The 22,175-nt window shown below is 41.5% G+C and overlaps 1 protein-coding gene across 2 annotated transcripts in view; it reads right to left on the bottom strand.

Annotated features, from left to right (window-relative positions):
* The window catches only part of atp10a (ATPase phospholipid transporting 10A), a 43,427-nt gene that overhangs the window by 8,804 nt on the left and 12,448 nt on the right, over nt 1-22,175 (bottom strand). For both annotated transcript variants that reach the window (XM_078259839.1, XM_078259842.1), the window contains exons 10-17: nt 18,091-18,649; nt 11,068-11,171; nt 9,815-9,941; nt 8,972-9,156; nt 8,062-8,416; nt 3,951-4,027; nt 2,656-2,781; nt 1,802-2,002 (exon numbers count right to left, since the gene is read on the bottom strand). In XM_078259839.1, the coding sequence (XP_078115965.1) occupies nt 1,802-2,002; nt 2,656-2,781; nt 3,951-4,027; nt 8,062-8,416; nt 8,972-9,156; nt 9,815-9,941; nt 11,068-11,171; nt 18,091-18,649 (1,734 nt within the window). The remainder of the gene's footprint in view (nt 1-1,801; nt 2,003-2,655; nt 2,782-3,950; nt 4,028-8,061; nt 8,417-8,971; nt 9,157-9,814; nt 9,942-11,067; nt 11,172-18,090; nt 18,650-22,175) is intronic.

Raw genomic sequence — 22,175 nt, 5'->3', positions numbered from 1 at the left:
AGCGACTGTATAAACACTAGTGATTACTAACATATCTGAGGTAAAGACGCTATGTTAAGTAAGTAAGTCTGCTATGTTACAGGTTCTCTCTATTCCATTCAACATAGACACCAAAAACTTTTAGGGCTGCAACTAACGATTATTTTACAATGATTATTTGAATTGTCGATTAATCGTTTGATTATTTTCTTAGTCTATTAGTTGTTTGGTCTATAAAGAAAATGTGGATCAGTGTTTCCCAAAGCCCAAGATGACGTCCTCAAATGTCTTGTTTTATTCACAACTCAAAGATATTCAGTTTATAGTCTATATCCACGACGATCGACTTCCTGGGTTGCTCCAGTGATGCAGGAAATTCCACCAGATGCATGTCTTATCGCTGATGTCCGTTTTTTAAAAACTTTTGAACATACATGTTCCACCAAAACAAGTTTGTTCCCGAGGTTATTTTGCAGCGGCTCTGTGTGGCGCTTAGCTCCGGCCATGATGATTGTGATTGGTTTAAAGAAATGCCAATAAACCAGAGCAGGTTTATCTCCCATCCCAGAATGCTGTGTGGACTAGCCAGACACTCCTCCGCAGCTCTGTGGAGGAAGGTCTGGCAATGCGAGACTAAGTTTACTGTAACAGAAGAGTGAAGAAACTAGAAATATTCACATTTAAGAAGCTGAAATTAGAGACTCTGTTGGCGATTCTTTTAACAATTGACTACTTAACTAATCGTTTAATCAATGAATCCCTGCAGCTCTAAAAACTTTGACATTTTGAAATGAGCTTTACTTGCACATTATAACCAGGGCATCTGGAGATCTTCCCACAGAAAAATTTGAACGTCAAACACTTAATTTTCCTACACTCTAAGAAATAAATCTGTAAAATAACAGAAAAGGTTCTGGAAGGTCATTACAGAGGTTTTCGTGTAGCTACAGTAAAATACAGAACATTTTCTGTTAGGCCTTTATAAAAGTCTCTCATACAAAGCTGCTCAGTTAGTAAAATGTTGAAAAAAACATCACAAAAAAGTGGCAAAAACATTTTTAAAAAAGTGTCAAAAAATGGCTAAAAAAGCGTCAAAACTACAAAAATGTCGTAAAAAGCAACAAACGTAAAAAATTTATAAAAAGTGACAATGTGGACTTAATCTCCCAAAACCAATCATATTTTTTGAGGGGGACAAATCTACCTCTTCTAAATAACTACTCCTGTGGTTGAGATATTTCAGTCCAGACCGGTATGGACCAACCGCCAGCACAGTCAAAATGTCAGATCATTTTATGTCCAATTACAGTTCTTTGTTGTTGTTTAGATGCTTTTCCTCCAAGCATACCTCATTTATTAAAAACTTCCTTCCTTTATTAAAAGTTGAGTTTCACTCAAACATTTTGTCAAAATCTTCTAGGAAAAAAAAGGAAAATACAAACATTTTTGCTAAATTAGATTCATCTTTTGTATATAATGTAGTATAGGTTTGGTTTGTATATGGTTTGGACAGAGTGTCTACATGTAAAACTGAAATGTTACATTGTATCATAATATTTCCAAAATTGTAAACTAAAAAAGATTATGGAGGAAGCTATGATAATAACCATTTTAATACACATATTAGATTTTCTGTAATGTGATGAATGTAATACAATGCCAGTCAATAAGATCTCAATATGTAGTTTCTATAAAGGAAAGATACTGGATGAGCTGCAAAAATACTTCTTCCCTTTCTCCACTAGCTTCTTTAAACACAGATCTTTTCCCACCAAGAGAAGAGGGACAAACAAAAAGGGACAAATACGCAACTTGACCGGACCTCAGAGTTTTGGCCGTTCACATAAAGCTGAGGTAGTTGTTGGAGAGTCTCTGCTGACACGTCTTTGTCCAGAGTGCCAGTGATGAGTTGTGGGAAGGCGGAGAACATCAGGTTGAAGAAGATAAGATACCACTGGTCAATCATGGCTGAACCTGAGAAACCGCAGTAGAACTGATACCAGAAGATGAGCGCTACAAACATCTGTGGGAACAAAAGATCACAGGAATGAATTCACATGAAGAGACAGGAGAGGAAAAACACCACTTTGGGGAAATCATTTCCTTTTTTATTTATCAACTGATCTAACATCACACATTGAACTGCCTGTTAACATCTGTATCTGCACAGATACTGTGAGATGAGTATATACAGAAGTAGAGCTGTAACAATTCTAAATTTTACTGAACAAGTAATTGTCTGAAAAAATACTTGCAGTTAACAATATAATTGTCTCTTTCAGTCAAATTTAAAAATATGTGTGGCCGGGTTGGCTCAGTGTGTAGAGCAGGCGCACATATACTTGGAGGTTTATGCCTTGACGCAGAGGTCCAGGGTTCGAGTCCGACCTGTGATGATTTCCTGCATGTCTTCCCCCTCTCTCTCTCTCCCCTTTCTCACCTAGCTGTCCTGTCAAATTAAGGGCGGAAAAGCCCTTATATTTTTTTAAATATGTATTTATGTATTCATTTTTCAAAAATGAACAAAACCATCAACAGCCATACCCCTTAAGACCTAAGCTAATGTTAGCAATTACTTGCGGTTCAACAAAGAAACGGCAATTACTTAAACAATATTGCGATTAGACAATTATGTAACAATTGTTACAGGCCTATACAGAAGTAAAAGTAGCTTACAGCATTCTTGTAGAAGAAATAGAGAATCATGTTAGCCAGGCGGGAGTAGCACCAGTGTCCGTGGACCAGCAGGAGCTTCTGGAGATAGCGGAAACGTGGGAGAGCGAAGTCACTCGCCATCACCGCCTGCAAAACACACACACGTGACTTGTGTAGTTATTAGGAAATAACTAGTGGAAATGCCTCTTTTTAATGAATCTTTAGTGGGTATAAACGTTCCAAAGCAATAACCCTTAAACAAGTTGTCCACCTTTTGGGATTCATCGTAACAGGAGCGGTGGGCTGTCAGTCTCATCAATCAACATCCAAACCAAAACCCTCCCTGTAGTCAAGCCAGGTTTATAACTTACATTTTAAAACAGCACCGCTAACCCTTTATGACACATCTTAACCGTCAACATTAGCCATCAACAAGAAAAATAACAGCAGATGCCTCGTTGTGCAGCAATTTAGTTTCTGCAGCGCTCTAATTACGGTCCTGTAACGACTACATGGGGAGTGTGCTCCTGATAGAAGAAATGGTGTGTTAATCATAATGCAGTGTGTGGTAGCCTGAGTGCAGAAATATGTGCCTCAGCACGCTATCGAATCCCAAGGAGCAACCGCTGTCTCATTAAGAGCACATTTGATTAACAATGATTAATCTAGTGGCTCAGGTAAGGACAGGATACTGAGACTTTAACAGATGTGCTACGCAGCGGCGCGCCTCTGAAGCCTCCCTCGGAAGTTAATTGGGAATCTCCATCATTGCTATGCAGCGTCACCTTTCTGGAACAGGGAGCTTGAAGGGAAATGAGCAGGGGGGCAAGTCAACGGAGCTTGTTTTTTTCCCTTTTTCTTTTTGAACCATGCTGTTGTCGACTGCCTCGGCTGTGGCATTGGCCCCGACCTCAGAGCAGGGAGAGAAGCTGATGTGGATGGAGTCGAGACTAAAGCACCCATAAAGTGTACTGCTTGATTGCGGGACACGGGACGATCTTCCTGACTCAGCAACACACAGGCAATCCTATTTAGAGGATGTGTATGGATGTGGGCTTAAACACACACTTAAGAGTAATGAAAAGCCATTACCTATGCTACAGAATGCAAGTGTCTTCCCTTAACTTCTATCCCATAGCTCCTCTCACTCTGCTCAACCTCTCAGGATCTTTCACACTGCATTTGTTTTAGTTTTTTTAAATTCAGGATCGCCCTCAAATGACCCCCACAGCCTCATCCCCTCCCCCCCTTCTCAGTGTCACCCTGTTCATCCGTCCCTCCCATTCCCGTAAGGCCCCGCTCAGATTTCTCCTCACCTGCATGCCCTCCTGTCCCGAGATGCCCACGCCCACATCCGCTACCTGGATCATGCTGACATCATTGGCCCCGTCACCTGAGAATAATATAGTGAAGGAGAGAATGACTTCATAGCCTCAAGATACATGAGTACATAATCTGTAATCAGGAGATCGGCAGGGCATCAGTTTGACAGCAGCCTGGAAGCAGAAGGAACTTTACTGAACATAGCGATGGCAAAACAGAGCTGTATTGTTATACAGTATATGTGGGAGGAACGTCACGCTTTCACAGAGCTGTCAGTTTCTTCAACTGTTATATTAGCAGTGTGTGTGCCTGTTTGTGTCGCCTGGTGCCCTTGACCAGCTCCCTTGTCCCTGTGGTTAGGCAGAGCCAGGCCTGCTGTGGTGGCTGCCGAGCAGTGCTTTTGGTTTAGCTCCACTTTGAGGGCTGCGGATAGTTTTTCGTTTTTTTTGTCAGCACAGGTGGTAGAGTGGGAGATGAAGTGTTGGTGGGCATAGAGGGTTTTATTGACACGATAGTGTAGCATGACTGGAGTGGCAGCGCTGGCTCAATATGAAAGGAAGCTGGTGAGCGCTTGAAGCAGCTGGAAAAATACTGTTCCAGTGTGACAAAATGCATCCAAACACACTGGTACTGCAGCAGTGTACCCGTTCTCACTCCCAACTCGTAAAATACAGATGCTTGGTCAGTGGCTCTCAGCGTCGGATACCAACGCAAAAATCACCCTTCAGCATCTGTTTGGAACGCAGCGGGCAGAGCAGCAGAGCGACCGTGGCGCTGTAACATGACATTGTATTAAGAGAGACAACGGTAGAGAGTAGTATGAAAGACCTAAAATCCGCGTAAGGAGGTTGGTTGGGGGGGTGGATAGGTCAAACAAACAGGACTTTTCACCGGGGTTTGTGTCCCGTTCTTGTCCCGCGTTCACTGAAACGTACGTCCCGACACAGAGCATCAAAAAGTGACGCAAAGTGTCCCGACCAAGCACGTCTAAATATGATGCCAAAGGGTTAGACGCAAATCCCGAGAATGCCAAACGGTGGCGTCAATAGTCCCGACCCAGAGCGTCAATAAGTGACAACAAGAGTCCCGACCAAGCGCGTCTAAATATGACGCTTAAAAGGAGACTTTTTGAGTCAATAACAAACGGCAAAGGCACCTGACCAAGCGTTGCTTTTTGACGCAACGGGAGTGAGAATGTGTTGAACGATGGATTTCAAATTGTCAATTAGGATTCACATTTCTATACAGGTACAGTACAATATCCCCCACTGCCTTCTTTTAAAAAGATTTTTTGTTTTGTTGAAATGATACGTGTAGTAAAATATCATTTACATATAGACTACAGTAGGTGGAGGCTCCATTATGTAAGACGTGGTGTTGTAATGATAGGATTAAATAAGAGTACTGATAGCTATTAGAGCTTCACCATCACCTGCTGTCCCCACAGAGATGTAAAATAAATCAGGCGCGGAGCTGTGTGTTTCCTCCACATTACTGCTAACATAGCAATGACAGAAAAGTGCTTGGCTGGCAAAAACTGGATCCTCCTGAGTGCAGCAGGAACAAACAAAAGGAAAACAGGGAAAAGACAATCGTAAGTCACACTGACATGCTCATGTCACCTCCATTAATACAGCTTCATTAAGCCAAAAGGGCATAATAACTAAGGTGCCCTAAAATATCATTGTTTTGACTCAGTGGTCACAGCAAGGGAGCAGAAGGTGTGTGTGATGAGTGTGCACTTCTTACTAACATTTCAAATTCAACTCCAAACACCAAAGCAAGAACATCTAGGATCTTCACTACTGTTCTAGTGAGTTAGACACATTGATATTCATGATTACTATACACTGAGAAACATCTGTGTGTCCGTATATTTTAACAGAAATTGTCTGTAGAACGTGTTTCACAGTTCTATTTTTTTACATTTCGAATTGCTGAATTTGTGCTCAGACAACTTTTGTCGGCCACTGAGGTAGAGTTTTGGGAGATTAAAGAAGTCTACGTTGTCACTTCTTTCAACATTTTTTTCCGAATTTCTTGTTGCTGTTTGACACTTTAATTCTCCGCTTTGTTTGCCTTTTTCCAACATTTTTGTCCATTTTTTTCCAGCGCTTTTGTTGCTCTGTTTTTTTACAGTTAAAATTGTATAATTTGTGCTCCGACAATTTTTTTCCGCCACGGAGATTAAGGTTTTGGGAGATTAAAGAAGTCCACGTTGTCACTTCTTTCTGATCTTTTGTGACACTTTTTGCCACATTTTTGTCGCCTTTTTTTGTCGATCTTTTTGACACTTTTTCCAAGGTTTTCAAAGTTTTCAGAAGTGTTCGGAAGTGTACTAACTGAACAGCTTTGTATGGGAGAATTTTATATAATAGGTCTAACAGAAAATGTTCTGTATTTTAACTGTAGCTACACATGATTTCCGTTTTTTTATTATGGGACAAAGTCTGGGTAATGAGCTGCCAAAAGTTTTTCAGTTATTTTACAGATATAATTTTTTGCCTGTGTAAAAGTACAAGTGCATGTTCATTTAACAGTAAACCACTGTGGGAGTTCATTTAATCAGGAATATTTAGTTTGCTAAGATGGCCACAATATTTGAGCTTCTGACAGTAAAAGTATTAGCTGCTCAGATTTGTGTTTTGGACACACGGCCAGACCAGCGAGTACATAATGTTCTTCGTGACCGGCAGGAGAACTCTGGCTGAGGAATGTGAAAGGGCAGCGATTGCAGCTCTATCATTACCACCCACTAAACTAAACAAAAACTAATTGTGGCTGCCAATAGGTAATAAAGAGTAACATTTCACTATAACCCTTGTTATAGTCCCAATAACACAGAGGTTTTGTGAATTTCGGATTATATTCCGATGCTGGTCCCCTGTTACTCCTCACACAAATGGGAAATCATCTGGGAGCAGAACTCTGCAGCATCTGCCTGCAGGGCTCCTCTGTCGGCTTGCTATCACCTTTACGTTAGGGCAGGAAATGCACGCAAAAAATACAAAATAAAAACATGTAGACACTTCCTGTGGAAGCAATTTGGTAGTTGGTTTATATTAAATTAATTATGGTTAATATATAATATAATTATAATAATATAATTAGTATGGTTATAGTTTGATCTATTTAATGCTAAGGAATGCTTTACTCTAAATGTAGATAATTTTAGCCCCTAGTTGTTCCTTTGTGTCTGACACCAAAAAACCCATGCAAGCATGACAAAAAAGTCTGTTTCTCTTCAGAACAGGACCAGAAATCATTTCATTTCCATTAAAATGGAACAATTCATTTCCAGGACAGTTTATTTGACAAATGTGAAACCATGGAGAGCAAAACATGCATATCAGTTGCACGGGTCTAAGGTCTCATTCACACTGCCTGTGTCGGACAGTCCATCAAAAACGCAGGTCTTTCCATTCATTTTGAATGGGGGTAGTGCGTTTAGGCTGCGGCAGGGGGTTGCAGCAGGAGGAACAATAAAAAAAACGCAGTGGGCCTTCGGCGAAAAGTTGAGAACGACTCAACTTTTGGAGAACCGCAACCCCACGTCACGCTGCGGTGGCCAATCACGTAACCGGCCATCAGACTTGTCGGTGTGTTTAGAGGCAGTGTGAGAATCCTGTACAGTAAACGGGAAACATCACTAACTATCACTGCCACAATAAAAGTTTTAAAACACTACGAGGATAAAAAACTAAACACAAGCTCTGAACTGCCCAGGAGTTTGCTACAGCTGAATGTTTCCTGCATCAACAAAGCACTCGCTAAGTCTCGCTCATCTCTTTGCTTTCTCTCTCTCTCCTGTGAAATAACGCTGCCTTAAAGTGCGGTCGGAAACGGAAAACAGTAGTTGTGAAATATAAAGTTTACTTGTGCTACATTGGGGGGTTAAATAACAGAAGAAGACGTCACACAAATGGGCCGTTTGTTAAGTGACAGTCCCACCTCCGCACAACCCTGCGGCAAATCGCTTTTTTTGGTCTGAATGTAGCTTAACCGTGAACTTGAGGTTCATTTTCCACTCACAATCAAAGCACATCTAATGCATCTGGATCAGATAATACAAGTATGTGTTAAAGTGGATGAACTTTTTCCTACCTATGGCTAGAGTCATGACTTTCAGCTTGTTCCGCACCAGTTTGACCACCATGCTCTTCTGCAGCGGCGTGGAGCGGCAGCAAAGCACTGAGCGGCAGCTCCGTGCCACAGCCAGAAACTTATCCTCCAAACTCTTATCCAGGGCATAGGCCAAGGTCCGCCCATCAATGACCAGGCCCAGCCGGAGCACCGTGAAGGGAGTGGTGTGGGAGGATGAGGATGGCGATGAGGACGGATAGATCTCAAAGGGTGCAAAGTTACTGTGGAAGGCCTTGGCAGCTTGGTCTGTGGAGCTGCAGAGGAATTTGGCCTGGATGTAGTGTAAACTCTCCTCCAGCAGCAACGCACATGCCTCCTGGTTCAGAGACAGGCGCAGAGCGGGTTGAGTTTAGGATCAGGTCACTAAGTTGCTTAATATCAAACTGCCTGACCTGCTTCACATCTGGCAAACAGATGCTTCAGCAGCACAGAACTAAACATAGTGTTTTCAGCCAAGAGAACAATAATATAATGTTAAAAGAATAGTTTGACATTTTGGGAAATATGCATGGTCACACTCTCTTGCCGAAAGTTAGATGAGAAGATTGATACCACTTTCATGTCTGTACAGTAAATATGATTTTTAATATTTCTTTCGCTAGCTGCGTCTCTGTTTCCAGTCTTTATGAAGCTGTAGCTTCATATTTACTGTATAAACATGAGAGTGGTATTGATCTTCTCATCTAACTCTCTGCAAGAAAGAAAATAAGCACCCAAAATGTTGAATTATTTAAAAAATACAATTACACAATGTGGGGGGAAACAGTAGCATGCATCAATCTTTTTATTAATCATTAACTATATTTTAGTATCCAACTCAAGAGGCCTTTTTTTATTTTTTTTCAGTGAACCACTTGCTTCTGCCTCTCACCTGAGAATCAGCATTCAGTGTCAGGATCTCCTCCTCAGGGTCCAGCAGCTTGCAGGCGTACGCAATGTTGACGGCCGTCTCTTGTTTGTCGCCCGTCAGCACCCATATCTGCAGGCCGGCCATCCGCAGAGAAGCTATGGTTTCAGGCACACCGTCCTGCAGCCGGTCCTCAATGCCCGTCGCTCCTGTGGGTGATAAGCATGACTGTGACACATCCTCCGACATCCACACAACAGCAGTGAGCCAAAAGTAATATTGCATGCATATATTATGCTCATTTTCCGGTTCCTACTTGTATTTCGGGTTTCTAATAGAACATGTTTAGATTCTTTAAGGTTAAAAAAACACTAGACTATTTTTCTCATCCTGTCTGTCTGACTATACCTGTATTCACCCTCTGTCTGAAACACCTTGTTTTCGCACCTGTCTCTTTAAGCCCCCTTCCCGAAAAAGCCCAGTCTGCTCTGATTGGTCAGCGTTTCCAGGTCTTCCACATTTGTGCTCTCGTTGCAGCCGGGGAATGACTGTAACAGCAGTGTAACGGCATTTTCTACCTATATATAGTGTAGCTGTGACATCACAACTGTACAGAAGTCCAGACAGCTCGTTTAAAGGCACAGTTTCTGAATACAGGCTCTGTGCATTTCTCTGTGGATTGAGTGTTTTGAGACTTTCACAGTATTTATATAGTGCCTTGACCTGCTTTATAATGAAAAAAGACATCTCACTTTTTACAATATGGGACCTTTAAAAGAAAGAAGAGTATTCAGGTATAATCCCAGCTACGAGTGTGTGGATGTAGTTTCTTTTTGGTGGCCTTAAATAAATAAATCAAACAACTACCCAGAAGCTGGAGGTTTGTCTCCAGTCGCAGGGCAGAGTCAAAGAGCAGCTCCTCTCTTCCCTGGATGGCGGTCTCAGCCTGCAGGTGATGCTGCAGCCAGCAGGCATATTGCTCCTTGCTCAGAATCTGACACACACACACACACACACACACACACACACACACACACACACACACACACACACCTGTTAAAGTATTGGGGGAAATTTAACAGTACAGCAGCTTCTTCTCCTTTGCCTATGTTGCAGAGGAGGAATCGCAGGAGCATGCGAGACCTTGAGAAGGTGTTTTATCGCATCGCTTTGGTAACAGGCTTTGCACAAGCTCAAGGATATAATGAGCACGGCTTGTGAGAGCATAAATTAACAGCCTCGGAAAGTAGCACAGATTGCAACTGAGTCACGAAGAATGTCACTTTGGAAGGGCTGGTCCATGTGATCGTCTGGCTACAAACCCAACGTGCCAAGAAGACACTGAGAAACATCATCTCCAACTATTAAAGCAGTTTAATGATAGAGGGCATTTGTTCAGCTTCTTTAAGGGTAACTGCGTTTTTTTCAACCTGGACCCCATTTTCCTATGTTTTTGTGTTAAGTGACTGATGGGAACAATAATCTTTTAAATTGGTCCAGTATTAAGTGAGAACACTGTGACCAGCTGCTGCCAAATCGCTAAACCCACCAGGCTCCATTTAAATAAACAATACTTTTAGCATGTTTAGAGCCAGCATATTTTCATATGTAAATCGAAAAACTGTGTGTTTATTTCAACCACAACTAGAGTTGTGATTGTTGGAAAAGTGGAAAGACGACCCAAAACGGCTTTTTATTTTGTTATAGTGTATTTTACTTTTTTGCTAAAATTACTGTTTATTTACATGGAGTCTGGTGGCTTTAGCAATAGCAATTTTGCGGATGTTTTATGTTTAAAAAAAGGATTTTACTCTTTAACAGAACGGTCGACCTCTTTAGAAACCCTTTCCATAATGTTGTCAGACACTTAGAATAATAATCTGAGTCTGTCAGCGGCAAAACGAGCACTTTAGTGGACGTAAATTGAAGGTGCGCAATGGCCCTTTAACTTACATTGTAGCTTGTTTCTCCGCTGCCAACTGCAGCAAACTGGCTAGATACTGGACCAATGTCAAAGATTGCTGTTCCCATCAGTCAATTAGACACAAAAACATTGGTTGAAAAAAAAAAAAAAAAAAAAAAAAAGTTACCCCTTAAGGAGGCTTATGGATCTAAGTTACCTTTTTTGCAATGCACAGTGTGCGAAGGCCATCTGCAGCATACAGGTTCAGGTAGTTTTGGGTCCGGCTGACAATCTTTTTCTGGCGTTTCCCTTTGGAGCTTCCTTAAAAAATAGCAAAGGACACAAGAATGAAGATTTTTAGGGAATTTGCACAAGTGGTTCCAGACTGCCAAAGGCTTCTTCTAAGAGGCACATGGAAGCCATCTTTCTTCACACCTAAATTAACCATGTATGCTGCGCCTCAATATATTTCAGTTCAAATATTTATTCCTATTACTCATCAAGCTGCGTCTGGACTATACTGAGCTAAATGTGAAAGACTCTCATTTTACAAACATAATTGATCTATTTCAATTAACTGTCTAAATGACTTTAATTTTGCTTGTTGTTTAGATGCTTTGAAGTATCAGGTTTTGTAATAGAATCGTGCTCAAGTGTGTCTCTAGTGCAGCATCTCCGGAATCTTTCTGGCAGAGGGACAGCGCACAAACAGATTGGCTTTATCAGTCTGCTGACACAGACGCACCAGCCAACACTCTGATCGCCAGCCTCTCACTAATAACACAACAGCTTGGCAGGCACACACTGCTACACATGCACCGCCATGCAAAACTAGCTTTACTGACTACGTTTACATGCACATAACATTCCGGTTTTGGCCCTTATTCCGAAAAAGTTGATATTCCGACTAAGCTGTTTCCATGGCTAATAAAAGTGAATATTCCACTGATATTCACCTTTACATGTAGCTGTGCAGAGGCAAACAGGCAAGAGGCTGTAAACTGCAGTAAAAACCCAGATTGAGAAGCATATTCTGAATGCGCTGTATACATGTCCAAAGAATGCCTCTAAAACACAAATAATACCGGAAAAAATGTCTTAATCGGAAAATGCTAAATTCGGAAAAAGGCATTCGGAATTCAAACACAAAAAAGGAATGATCATTTTCGTTACCATTATAAAAGATCAATTCAACACTGACTGATGGTTGTCTCATATAGAAGTAATATGGCAGTTTCATCTTATTCACTAATATTCTCGTTGTTTGTGACAGAAACCTTCCCTTTTGGTTGTGAAGAGAAATGTATTTCCAAGGAAACAGGAGTTTTCCCTTTTGACAAATAGCTGCTAGGATGCAGGTGGAACTTCACACACAGTTTATTTTTCCTACTCCTGAAAATGAAAAAAATCCACCTAAAATAGGACTTAAGTCCTGTATATAAAAGGTTCCCTGAGGAGTAGTTTTTAACCACTATTAACACTAAAAAGCAATGTTTCTATGTGCAGCCCCCTGTTTGCATCCACTCGGGTGATGTAGTACACATTACAGCCAACCTTTCACATTATTCCACTGGTCAACAGCTGTAAAGAAACACACTAATGTGCCAACAAATGCAGTGAAGAGCAAGACTGCAGGCAGGTTTACATGGATTAAACAATGTAGGTCTCAAATGGCCATTGGAAATGTTCTGAGGAAAGAAATGCACTCAGTTTGTTAGACCTCATGGACACATGGAATGAGTCATAGTGAGTAACACTAAATATTAACAGAGAATAAGAACTCCAAGAGCACCTTTGAATCGGTATAACAATAACTGATGGTTTTTGGGTCACGTGTAGCGGAAACAAGCTATAAACACAAGACTGAAATATTATCACCTTAAGTCGATATGGCTAACGTGTTAGCAGACGTTGCCTATTTACGTAGCCAGCAGTTACAGAGCAACATTAGCATTCATTTAAAATTGTGTTTCTGGACACCTGATGAACGCAAGTCCAATATTTACTTTTTAGCTCCGTTTTGTTCCACACCGTCTACTGAGGGAATATATGGCTATTGAGCTGCTAAATGTCCACCTGCTAGTTGCTAATTGTGTCTGTCTGCCAGTTGGTGATGGGCAGTAGTTTACTTTGTATTTAGAGCTTATTTGACAAAAACAGCTGTTTGCTGTGGCCGAAAACCGAATGAGTGTTGTGAGAGTAAACCAGAAACAGCAAAGTTGCAAGTCGGAAAACTTGGGTGGAGGGGATGATCTGTGGGTTTTTAACTATGACTCAATCCACATTAGAGTCATTTGATCCACTGTTACTCAATATAAATATTGATTAAAGTAGCTTTGATTGTAATAATAATAAAATAGATTTTGTCATCACAGTCTAAATATAGTGAACCCTGTTAATACATTTTTCAACGTTTAGATTTTGGTTTTACTTTCCTGGTCAAGCAAGTGACAGAAAAAGTTAATTTTTACTGGCCTTTATGCAAATAGTTTTTTATTAGTGGTTATCGACTCAACTACATGGTTATATTTGACCTGACTTGCCTCAGCGATCAATTTATGTAAAAGAACCAGCAAGGCAAAGGAGGAGGAGTTGTCGGCAGCCCTCTGAGATGCCATGCACGTGAGATGCTGCTTGCTTTTATCATGCCACTCTAGCATCTGTTTTCAGAATGAAGACCTTCCTTTGAAAACGATCCACTTGTATCTGCCACGCACTCGGACTTGCAAAACATTGTAAAGCAATAAAGAACGATAACGGAATTTATGATACGATGACGATAAAAAAAAATGATTGAAGCTTTTTTTTTAACCACTTGCCTAAATGGGCCCGGCCATTGGGCAACCCTTATTGTTGAACCCTGACTAACAGTGGAATATTTTCTATCAGTGAAAATGGAAAGTTAGAATAAATAACGTTGAAATGTAACTTCTGTTCTGAGGTGGAATTTGCTATTAAACAGGAATCCTGCAGCAGCACTGAGACTGGAGTTCCATCATGACACATACTCCACGGGTCTACAGTCTACCTCCAGCACCACCATGTGCACTGTTATTAGAGTGACACTGAACAGTTTTCTTATATCAGCTGTTTATTGCTGTTGTTCAGCTGGCTGTCTCTCTGTCATTTTGTCTGTCTGTCTGTCTGTCTGTCTGTCTGTCTCCGCCCCAAGTCCCCCTCCCAGTTCTCTTACAGGTTTCGTTGCTTTGTGCAATTGTTGTCTTCCTCTGTTGTTTTCGGTTGTCCCCACCCCCCCCTCCCCGTTCTCTTGCAGGTATGGTCCCTTCTCTGTGGTGTCTGTTTCTGTGGTGTTTGTGCACCCCCATCCCCATTTCTGTCCCCCTGGCCGGCCCGGTGACAAATCATAGCATAACTAAATAAATAAGAAAACAGACAAAAGGAGTATATTAAAACTCTCTTGTTAAAGTAAAATCTGTTTGGCACAACAAGGTATTCAGCTCCCCATACTGTATACCAGGCTGCGGGGCAGGACAGGTTATTAAAAAATGAAAAAGAAATTTAAAAAAAGAGTGACACTGAACAACTCCCTCAGCGCCTGAATGGAGCCTTTATGGAGGTCTGAGTTATGACGAGGCCCAACTCATACTGCACTTGCATTGGCTGCTTCCACTCAATAGTAAAACAAAGTAGTGAGTTGTCTGTGTGAAGACACACCTTGTCGAACATTAAAGTTGCTGAACTGGGTCACATGGTGGAGGAGGGGTGGGGGTGTGTGGGACATCTGTCCCAACGGAGTCTTTCTCCTCTAGTGAGCAGCACCGCTCTGTGAATTTTAAGTAAGTGAAAAACTTCTGAAAACGGAGCACCATGCAAGCTCACATATTGCTCTATAGAGAGCATTAAAAATGATGAACCATCAGCACAGTCCGCAACCTCAATGCAAAGGGACTAGCTTGGTCCTCAGAATTGACAATCAATACAATGAATCATATTGTAAATAGGACTGCATGTCAGCTGGAAAACATGCCAGAACAGGATGGGAGTGCTTTCCTCCATTGATGTGCTACAGTTAACAAGTCTACATTCAGCAAAGCTGAGCTGCTGCGTTGAGATGAACTGCCTGCCTCTAATGAACAGGAGGGAGCCACTAAGCAGACATGTGAAATTACCCACACACGACACGACAGCATGCTTTTACTGAAAGGAAGCCAAGACAAGTTGCTGCTGCACAGGATGATTCAGCCCAGCAAAATATAAATATGTGGAATATTTGTCCAGTTTATTACCAGGGCTTTAGCACCCACTACCACATCCTGAATCCAGATTGTATTAAATCATGGCCAGCGTGGAAAGAAAAGACAAATTCAGATTCTTAAAGGTGTACTCCAGTGATTTAGTATTATATTGCACTACCATTAAATTGGGGGACTTCAGAGAGACAGATTAAAAAAAAGAAAATAGAATGGTTGAATTGATGAGGAGAGAGTCCCTACACTTGCCACAATGCAACTCAATAGCATCTTATGTTAGACCCTCCCTGCCCCATGTCTTTAAGGGTGTTTCCACGCCTGTAGTTCAGTTTCTGTGGTCCTGACCAAGGAAAGAAATGATACGGGACCTTTCATTTTTGGTCCGGTTCATGTTCACTCTGACTTATTAGAAAGAACCAAGAGCTTTAAACATGATGTATACAGACTAACAGGTAACTCACTGATTGGACAGTTTTGGCGACTGTCATCCTGTATCATCAGCGCATCATCAGGACCCCCATTCTGTGATTGTAGATGCGATTGTTGATCATGTAGCACTTCACTGTCTAATATGGGTTTATTTTTCTTCTCTGGAGTCACAAAGAGCTCATGAAGAAATGATTATGATTATGAGTGGTGTGGAGCTGGACCTCATATATCAGGAATGGGACATAGACAGGAATATATTTTTTACGGGAACATGACAAAAAGGAGGCATTTTGTAGCTTAATATAACGAGGGGATAGTTACTGTATAGTCACTACGTTTTACTCGTTTTGCTTACTTTTTATTGGGAAATGCTTAAAGGAAATGTTTCAATTGCTTTTCACTTTCTGACGTATCAGGAACAAATTCTACACTTGATGCACAGATTTGTTACCATGGTTAGTAACCAAATCAACTTTCATAAATACAGCCTATACTTTATCACTTAAACAGATATGGAGATTACATTCCTAACACTTCATGACTGAGCAGATAGATGTAATAGTGGTTAAGCTCTTGAATTAATACTAAAATCACACATATACTACCACAAATCACAACCAGACCGAGACTGCCCCCCCCCTTTTCAGTTTGTCTCAGACTGGTTGTTTATCAGAGCTCAATTGAAAGCTTTCACACCAGCATAAAACAAACCAAACCATATGGGCAAACACACCAGAGTTCATTAAAGTGAAAAGATTAGGTGTGAAAGCACCCTTAAACTCTAAGTGCCACTTCGTAACGGGGCATTCAGACCAAAAAAAGTGATCCAGCGATTTGCCGCAGGGTTGTGTGGTGGGGGAAGTGTCATTAAAATGGCCCGTTTGTGTCACGTCCTCTTGTGTTCTTAAAACACCCAACAAAGCACAAGTAGACTTTATATTTCACAATTACTGTTTTCCGTCAGATCGTTTATTGATTTCGACGTTTCCGACCGAACTTGAAGGCAGCTTCATTTCACAGGAGAGAGAGAGAGAAAGTAAAGAGACGAGCGAGAAATAAGGGAGTGCTTCCAGCTTTTCAGATGTGAGATTGCTGCATTTCTCATTTTCTGTTACTGCAAATACAATTTCTTTGAATAATAAAATAATAATTTGCAACACTGCAAGCTGTGTGTTTTGTCAAGCCTTCATTCAGTCTGTAGTTTGAAACAGTCCCAGCTAAGCACCCCTGGACAGATGTCTGGTGACTGTGTACAAAGCATTAGTCAAAAGTGCCTGCGTAGCTCTTTGTGTGCCTGGAATCATAACAACCTGGTACACATTGCCATCAGGGTGTTAAAAAAACTTGAAGAGTGCGGAACAAGGTTTTAAGATCACAGAGGAAAAAAATAAGAAGTGTTTTTTGAAGGTACCAATTAAGATTGGCATTAGGTTTTGCAGCAGTGACATGCTCTAAAAATACCAGTTTTCACACAACATGTTACCTTATATGCAGATCATATCAGTGGAAGGTTTGGGGTGGGGGGGGTGACATCTTGTGTGAAGTCTGTGCAGCAACGCTATTGCCGAACACACAGTATAAGCACAATTTTCCACAAAACCTAAAGCAGCTACAATTGAAGACAATCCATCATTTGGGATTGACCAGAGTGAAGTGAAAATATTCTCAATTTGCTGACATGTCTAGTAGGCTCATGTGCCATGTTAAGATTACATCAAATGATTTGTAGCCAATCACGGGTTCACAACAACGATTCATCAATTCTAGTGGAAAGTCTGCAGACAGGATAGAGCACCGGCAGCACAGCTGACACCAGTGTCGTCATCGATCAAGAGAAGAGTGCACCACCACCAAATTCATCCTCATGTTATGATATGATCCTACCTGGACACCTGAATCTGAGAAAGGCTAAAGCGAGTGTATGAATGAGTGACTATGTTTACATGCACATATTATTCTGGGTTTGCCTTTATTCCGATAAAAGACAATATTCCGACTAAGCTGTTTACATGGCAAATGAAAGTGAATATTCCACTGATATTCACCTTTACATGCAGCCGTACAAAAAGGGATTTTTTTCCCACCTGATGGTGGACTTGTTCGACCAATGCGAACACAGCATCGCTTTTTCATTCCTTTAACTCCATTCTTGATAAGGTCGCCGTTGTGATGTTTGTCCATATCCAAAACCTGTTGATATCCAAGTCTTTCATAATGTATAAAAGTAACGGTTTCTCCTTTTCTTTTGGCCATGCATCTCTACCGCAGCCCTGCAAACTGTTGGCTGGTTGGTGTGTGTACAACAACCACAGAGCTGACTGTAAGCATGCTGTAAACTGGCCGTAAACCGCCACAAACTGCAGTTAAAAACCTTGAGACGCATATTCCGAATGCACTGTATATATTTCCAAAGAATGCTTCTAACACCCGAATAATACCAGCATATCCCACGTTTTAATCGAAAAAAATGCTAAATTCGGAAAAAGGCCTTTTTCGGAATATCCAAACAGAATATTCCGTTTACGTGACCTGAATCAAATTCGTAATATTGTCATGTTCGAAATAATAGTGTGCATGTAAACGTACTCAGTGTTTCCTACCTGTGTCGGGGGGTTTGATGAGGTCCATAATGGCAGAGTCTGCTCCTTTAGTGTAGACCGTGATCTGATCCGTCAGCGGGTGTCTGACCACCACAGACATGCGTTTCCTGGTGGAGTCGAAGCCCAGTGTGTGCAGCAGCTCAAAGCTCAACTTCCCCAGGTGTGGCAGTTCCACGGTCACCTGGTCAGGGAGGCGTCCCACGAGGGCGCACTTGTAGGCCCTGGCGGCGTAGACCAGCGCAGCCTCGTCAGGCGACTCCGCCTCGTAGCGCAGTTCTCCGTCCTCCGGGTTCCACGCCTTCCCGTTGTAGCAGGGTGGGACGGGGCCGAAGGAGTGCTCCAGGCCTCGGGGAGGCTGCTCCTCGTCCAGTTTGGTGAGCGTGCTCTCTGCAGAGGGGGAGGACAGCAGGCTGGAGCAGCCCCTGTTAGAGGAGCGGTTGGTGATGAGGCTGGAGGAGCTGCTACTGTTGGAGCCTGAGGTCAGTCGGCTAGGGGTGAAGCGCTTAATGAAGTCCTCGATGGTCTTAACTGGGGACTTCAGCTCAAACCTCATCCGGACCTGCAGGAAAAGGAAAACTGAGTCAATCACACCTGCAGCAGCAAGTAGCAGAACTTATTCTTACAATTATGAAAGTAGTCTATATCCACGATGTTCCACTTCCGGGATTGCTCCGGTGCCGCCAGAAATTCCGCCAGATGTCCGTCCCCTTCCTCTTTCTCTGTGTTGGCGTTCTAACCTCAGGTGGATTTGTGAGGACTATGGTTAACTGCTCCTCAGATCTCTGCAGGGGAAATCCAGACAGCTAGCTAGACTATCTGTCCAATCGGAGTTTTCTGTTGCACGACTAAAACTACTTTTGAACGTACACATGTTCCACCAAAACAAGTTCCTTCCTGAGACTATTTAGCAGAGGCACCGTGGCTCCGTCCGGCGCTTAGCGCCGCCCAAGACGATTGCGATTGGTTTAAAGAAATGTCAATAAACCAGAACACGTTTTCTCCCATCCAGGAATGCTGTGTGGACTAGCCAGACCCTCCTCCGCAGCACTGTGGAGGAAGGTCTGGCAATGCGAGACTATGCAAGTACAAACATCTAGGGCTGTACCGAATACCATTTTTTGAGCTTCGAAGCTTCAGTATTTAACAGTGAATATTCGAAGCTTCGATGGCAACGGCTGGGGGGACGTTTGTGTAACTTGTTGTTACACAAACTCCGGCAGTTCAGTGCTTGTGTTTTGTTTTTTATCTTCATAGTGTTTCAAACTTTTTTTGTTGCAGCCATAGAGGCAATGATGTTTCCCGTTTACAATAACACTACCGGGGACTCTCACGCCGCGGTATGGACTGACGACTCTGATCTCGGGTCACATAATTGTTCACTGCAGGTTGACGTCGGGTTGCTTTTCTCCAAAGGTTTAATCGGTCTTAACCTTCTTGCTGCAGGCATTCAAAATAAACGGAAATACCCTTGTTTTTGCCCGACTGTCTGACGAGTGATGACCGACGCAGTGTTTGTGAATGAATGCTCAGCCAGGCGCTGTATTGGCATTATGCACAGCCGTACTATATTTACCTTTATTAAATCGCCTGAAAACGACACCAGGCTGCTACAATATGAGCGTACAGACCTCTACAAACTAACTTAACATTTCTCCATTCTTGGCTGAGTTGGATGACATGATAGCTCTGCATAAATTAGCCAGCAGCTAGTGGCTTAATACTGACAAAACACCAAAAATATTAGCCTGCATGCACATTTTTGCAAAAAAACGAATATTAAAATCCCAAAATTGAAAATCAAAGCAAATATTAGGATCCAGCCCTACAAAAATCATTATTATGAAGCTTAATGTTCGGTAGAGCTAGCAGATACATCGGTTGGCCGATATTATCGGCTGATATTGGCCTATCCCAGACATGTCTGTATCTATCGGCACCGGCGTATACGTTTTCCGATATGAAAACCTTTTTTTACAGAACATGTAATGATGCTTGGGGTGATTTAGAAATGGTGTCATATAGCCATTTATTTTATTTGTATTTACTCTTTATTTTCTCAGTGTTCATTTCTGGAGTTGGTTGACAATGAAATACATTGCATATATAATGTATAATATCGTTAAATATTCTTTACTGAAGTTATTTGTTTAAGAAAGCAGCCTCCTTTCCAAAAAGCAACGGTGGTTTCCTTAAGAAGTAGCTGATGTAAGAGTTACAATATTGCATAGTGATATTCGATTTCTACTATTAATGACATTATATAATTGACACTATTAATTGAATTGGTAAACGGCATACGCTACACAGAAAAAAAGAGAATCTACGGAAACTGACAACAGTACATTTACTCTAAAGCGTTACTGCAAAAAATTAAAAAAATCCAGTAGCTTCCACATTTCTCCATCAAGGTACTGCAGTCATCACTGTGAATATTACTGTATGGACGATGGCAGCCATACATGACAACAAGAGGTTGGCAGATGCAAAGGACTCAGTTGATACACATGGTCAGATATGCACAAATCAGTAATTTTTCAATTCATCTGCTTACTGTTTTGCATTAGGTTTTATTATATCAACATCATTAAACAGAGCATAATGGCCATGATAAAAACAAAAGAATGAACAAAAACAAGAAAAACTTCAATGAAACACATCATGTTTTGTTTCTCCTGCAGTCGGGACTACTCATTAATACGTGATCAGCAACTTGTTCAATTGCTTCTGGGAAACACCTCTTAAGCTTGAGAAAATTCGCACGGTGGGGTTAATTATCATTTCAGCTTTTGGGAAACTAGGCCCAGCTCTAGTGATACAAAAGACTTCAGTACTGATGAAAATGCACCTCCTTATTTGTTATTATCCTTTAGCCAATCTTTCATCCCAAAGTGGTGCCGTACAATAGCAGAAAGAGTGACTCACATTGAGTACTCCTGGCAGCAGGAGCCATGGCTCTCACATATATACTGTAGATATAAATCATTCAGGTGCCAGGTTAGCCACAAGGGCAGCATAAAATGTGAACAATTACATTGGCGCAAAGGACAAGAAAAAGCACCAACAATAGAAAAAGAGATAAAGAAACAGAAGGGAGACCGTAGCAAAGCCAATGCTTCTATGAAGATTTACATTTCTTCCCATCTTATCAGATAACCTCCAAAAAGAAACACAGAGTCCATAAATAATGTGTCACTTTGTAAAGCTTAATCTGAACGGATGTGTGCCTCTGACTGGCAGGACAGCGAGCTGGTGCACACAGCGAGTGGAGAGGAGAGGATATCACCTCCGAACAGGACAACCACACCCAGGCTCACACAGAACAAAACTAAAGAAAACACGGATACACTACTGCGACTGGACTGAGCACATCAAAAATACAGGCAGCTAAATAGTGAAAGCTATGTGCAAAAGAAGACTTTGTCAGGATTTTGATTTTAGGAAAAATAATGCTCAACAAACTGAATTATATTTGTCAAAAGATGGAAACTACTCCCATGTTCAAAAAAAGAAAGTTTTAGTTTCTATTTGATCTTCTACTGATGCTCCTTTTACATCCCAGCTTTCTAGAATATTATCTAGATGGTGCATTAAAGGCAGGGTTGATAATTATTTCCAATATACACTTTTTTATATATTGTTTGAAATGATCTTTACATCCTGACACCAATAAATAACTTATGGGCTCTGAAAACCCTGTAAAACACCGTTTTTTCAAAAGGCCCGAAAAACCTCAAATTATCAAACAATTCACAAAACGTCTACAGCCATGCAGGCAGCTCTGTGGGCAGTACTTAGGTACTTAGGTGCAGTGGTGCTTTAAGTGAAGTATCCACTTTCGTACCACAAGACTACAAAGCAGCTTCTTTCCTCAGGCTGGAAGACTCAACTCATTTTTCTTGTGCAGCATAAAGGGACTACAACTCGCATTTTGTTGTGCAACCCTGTGTTGTAGAACAACAATAACCGAAACATGTGCCTTGTACCATGTAATGTTTACCATTTTCATCTTAGTTTAGCGTGTTAGCATGCTGACATTTTCTAATTTGCACTACACACAAAGTACAGCTGAGGCTGCTGGGAATGTA

This window comes from Sander vitreus, chromosome 9 (assembly GCF_031162955.1).
Source record: "Sander vitreus isolate 19-12246 chromosome 9, sanVit1, whole genome shotgun sequence".
Taxonomy (NCBI): Eukaryota; Metazoa; Chordata; class Actinopteri; order Perciformes; family Percidae; genus Sander; species Sander vitreus.
This window is presented reverse-complemented; position numbering and strand designations above follow the sequence as displayed.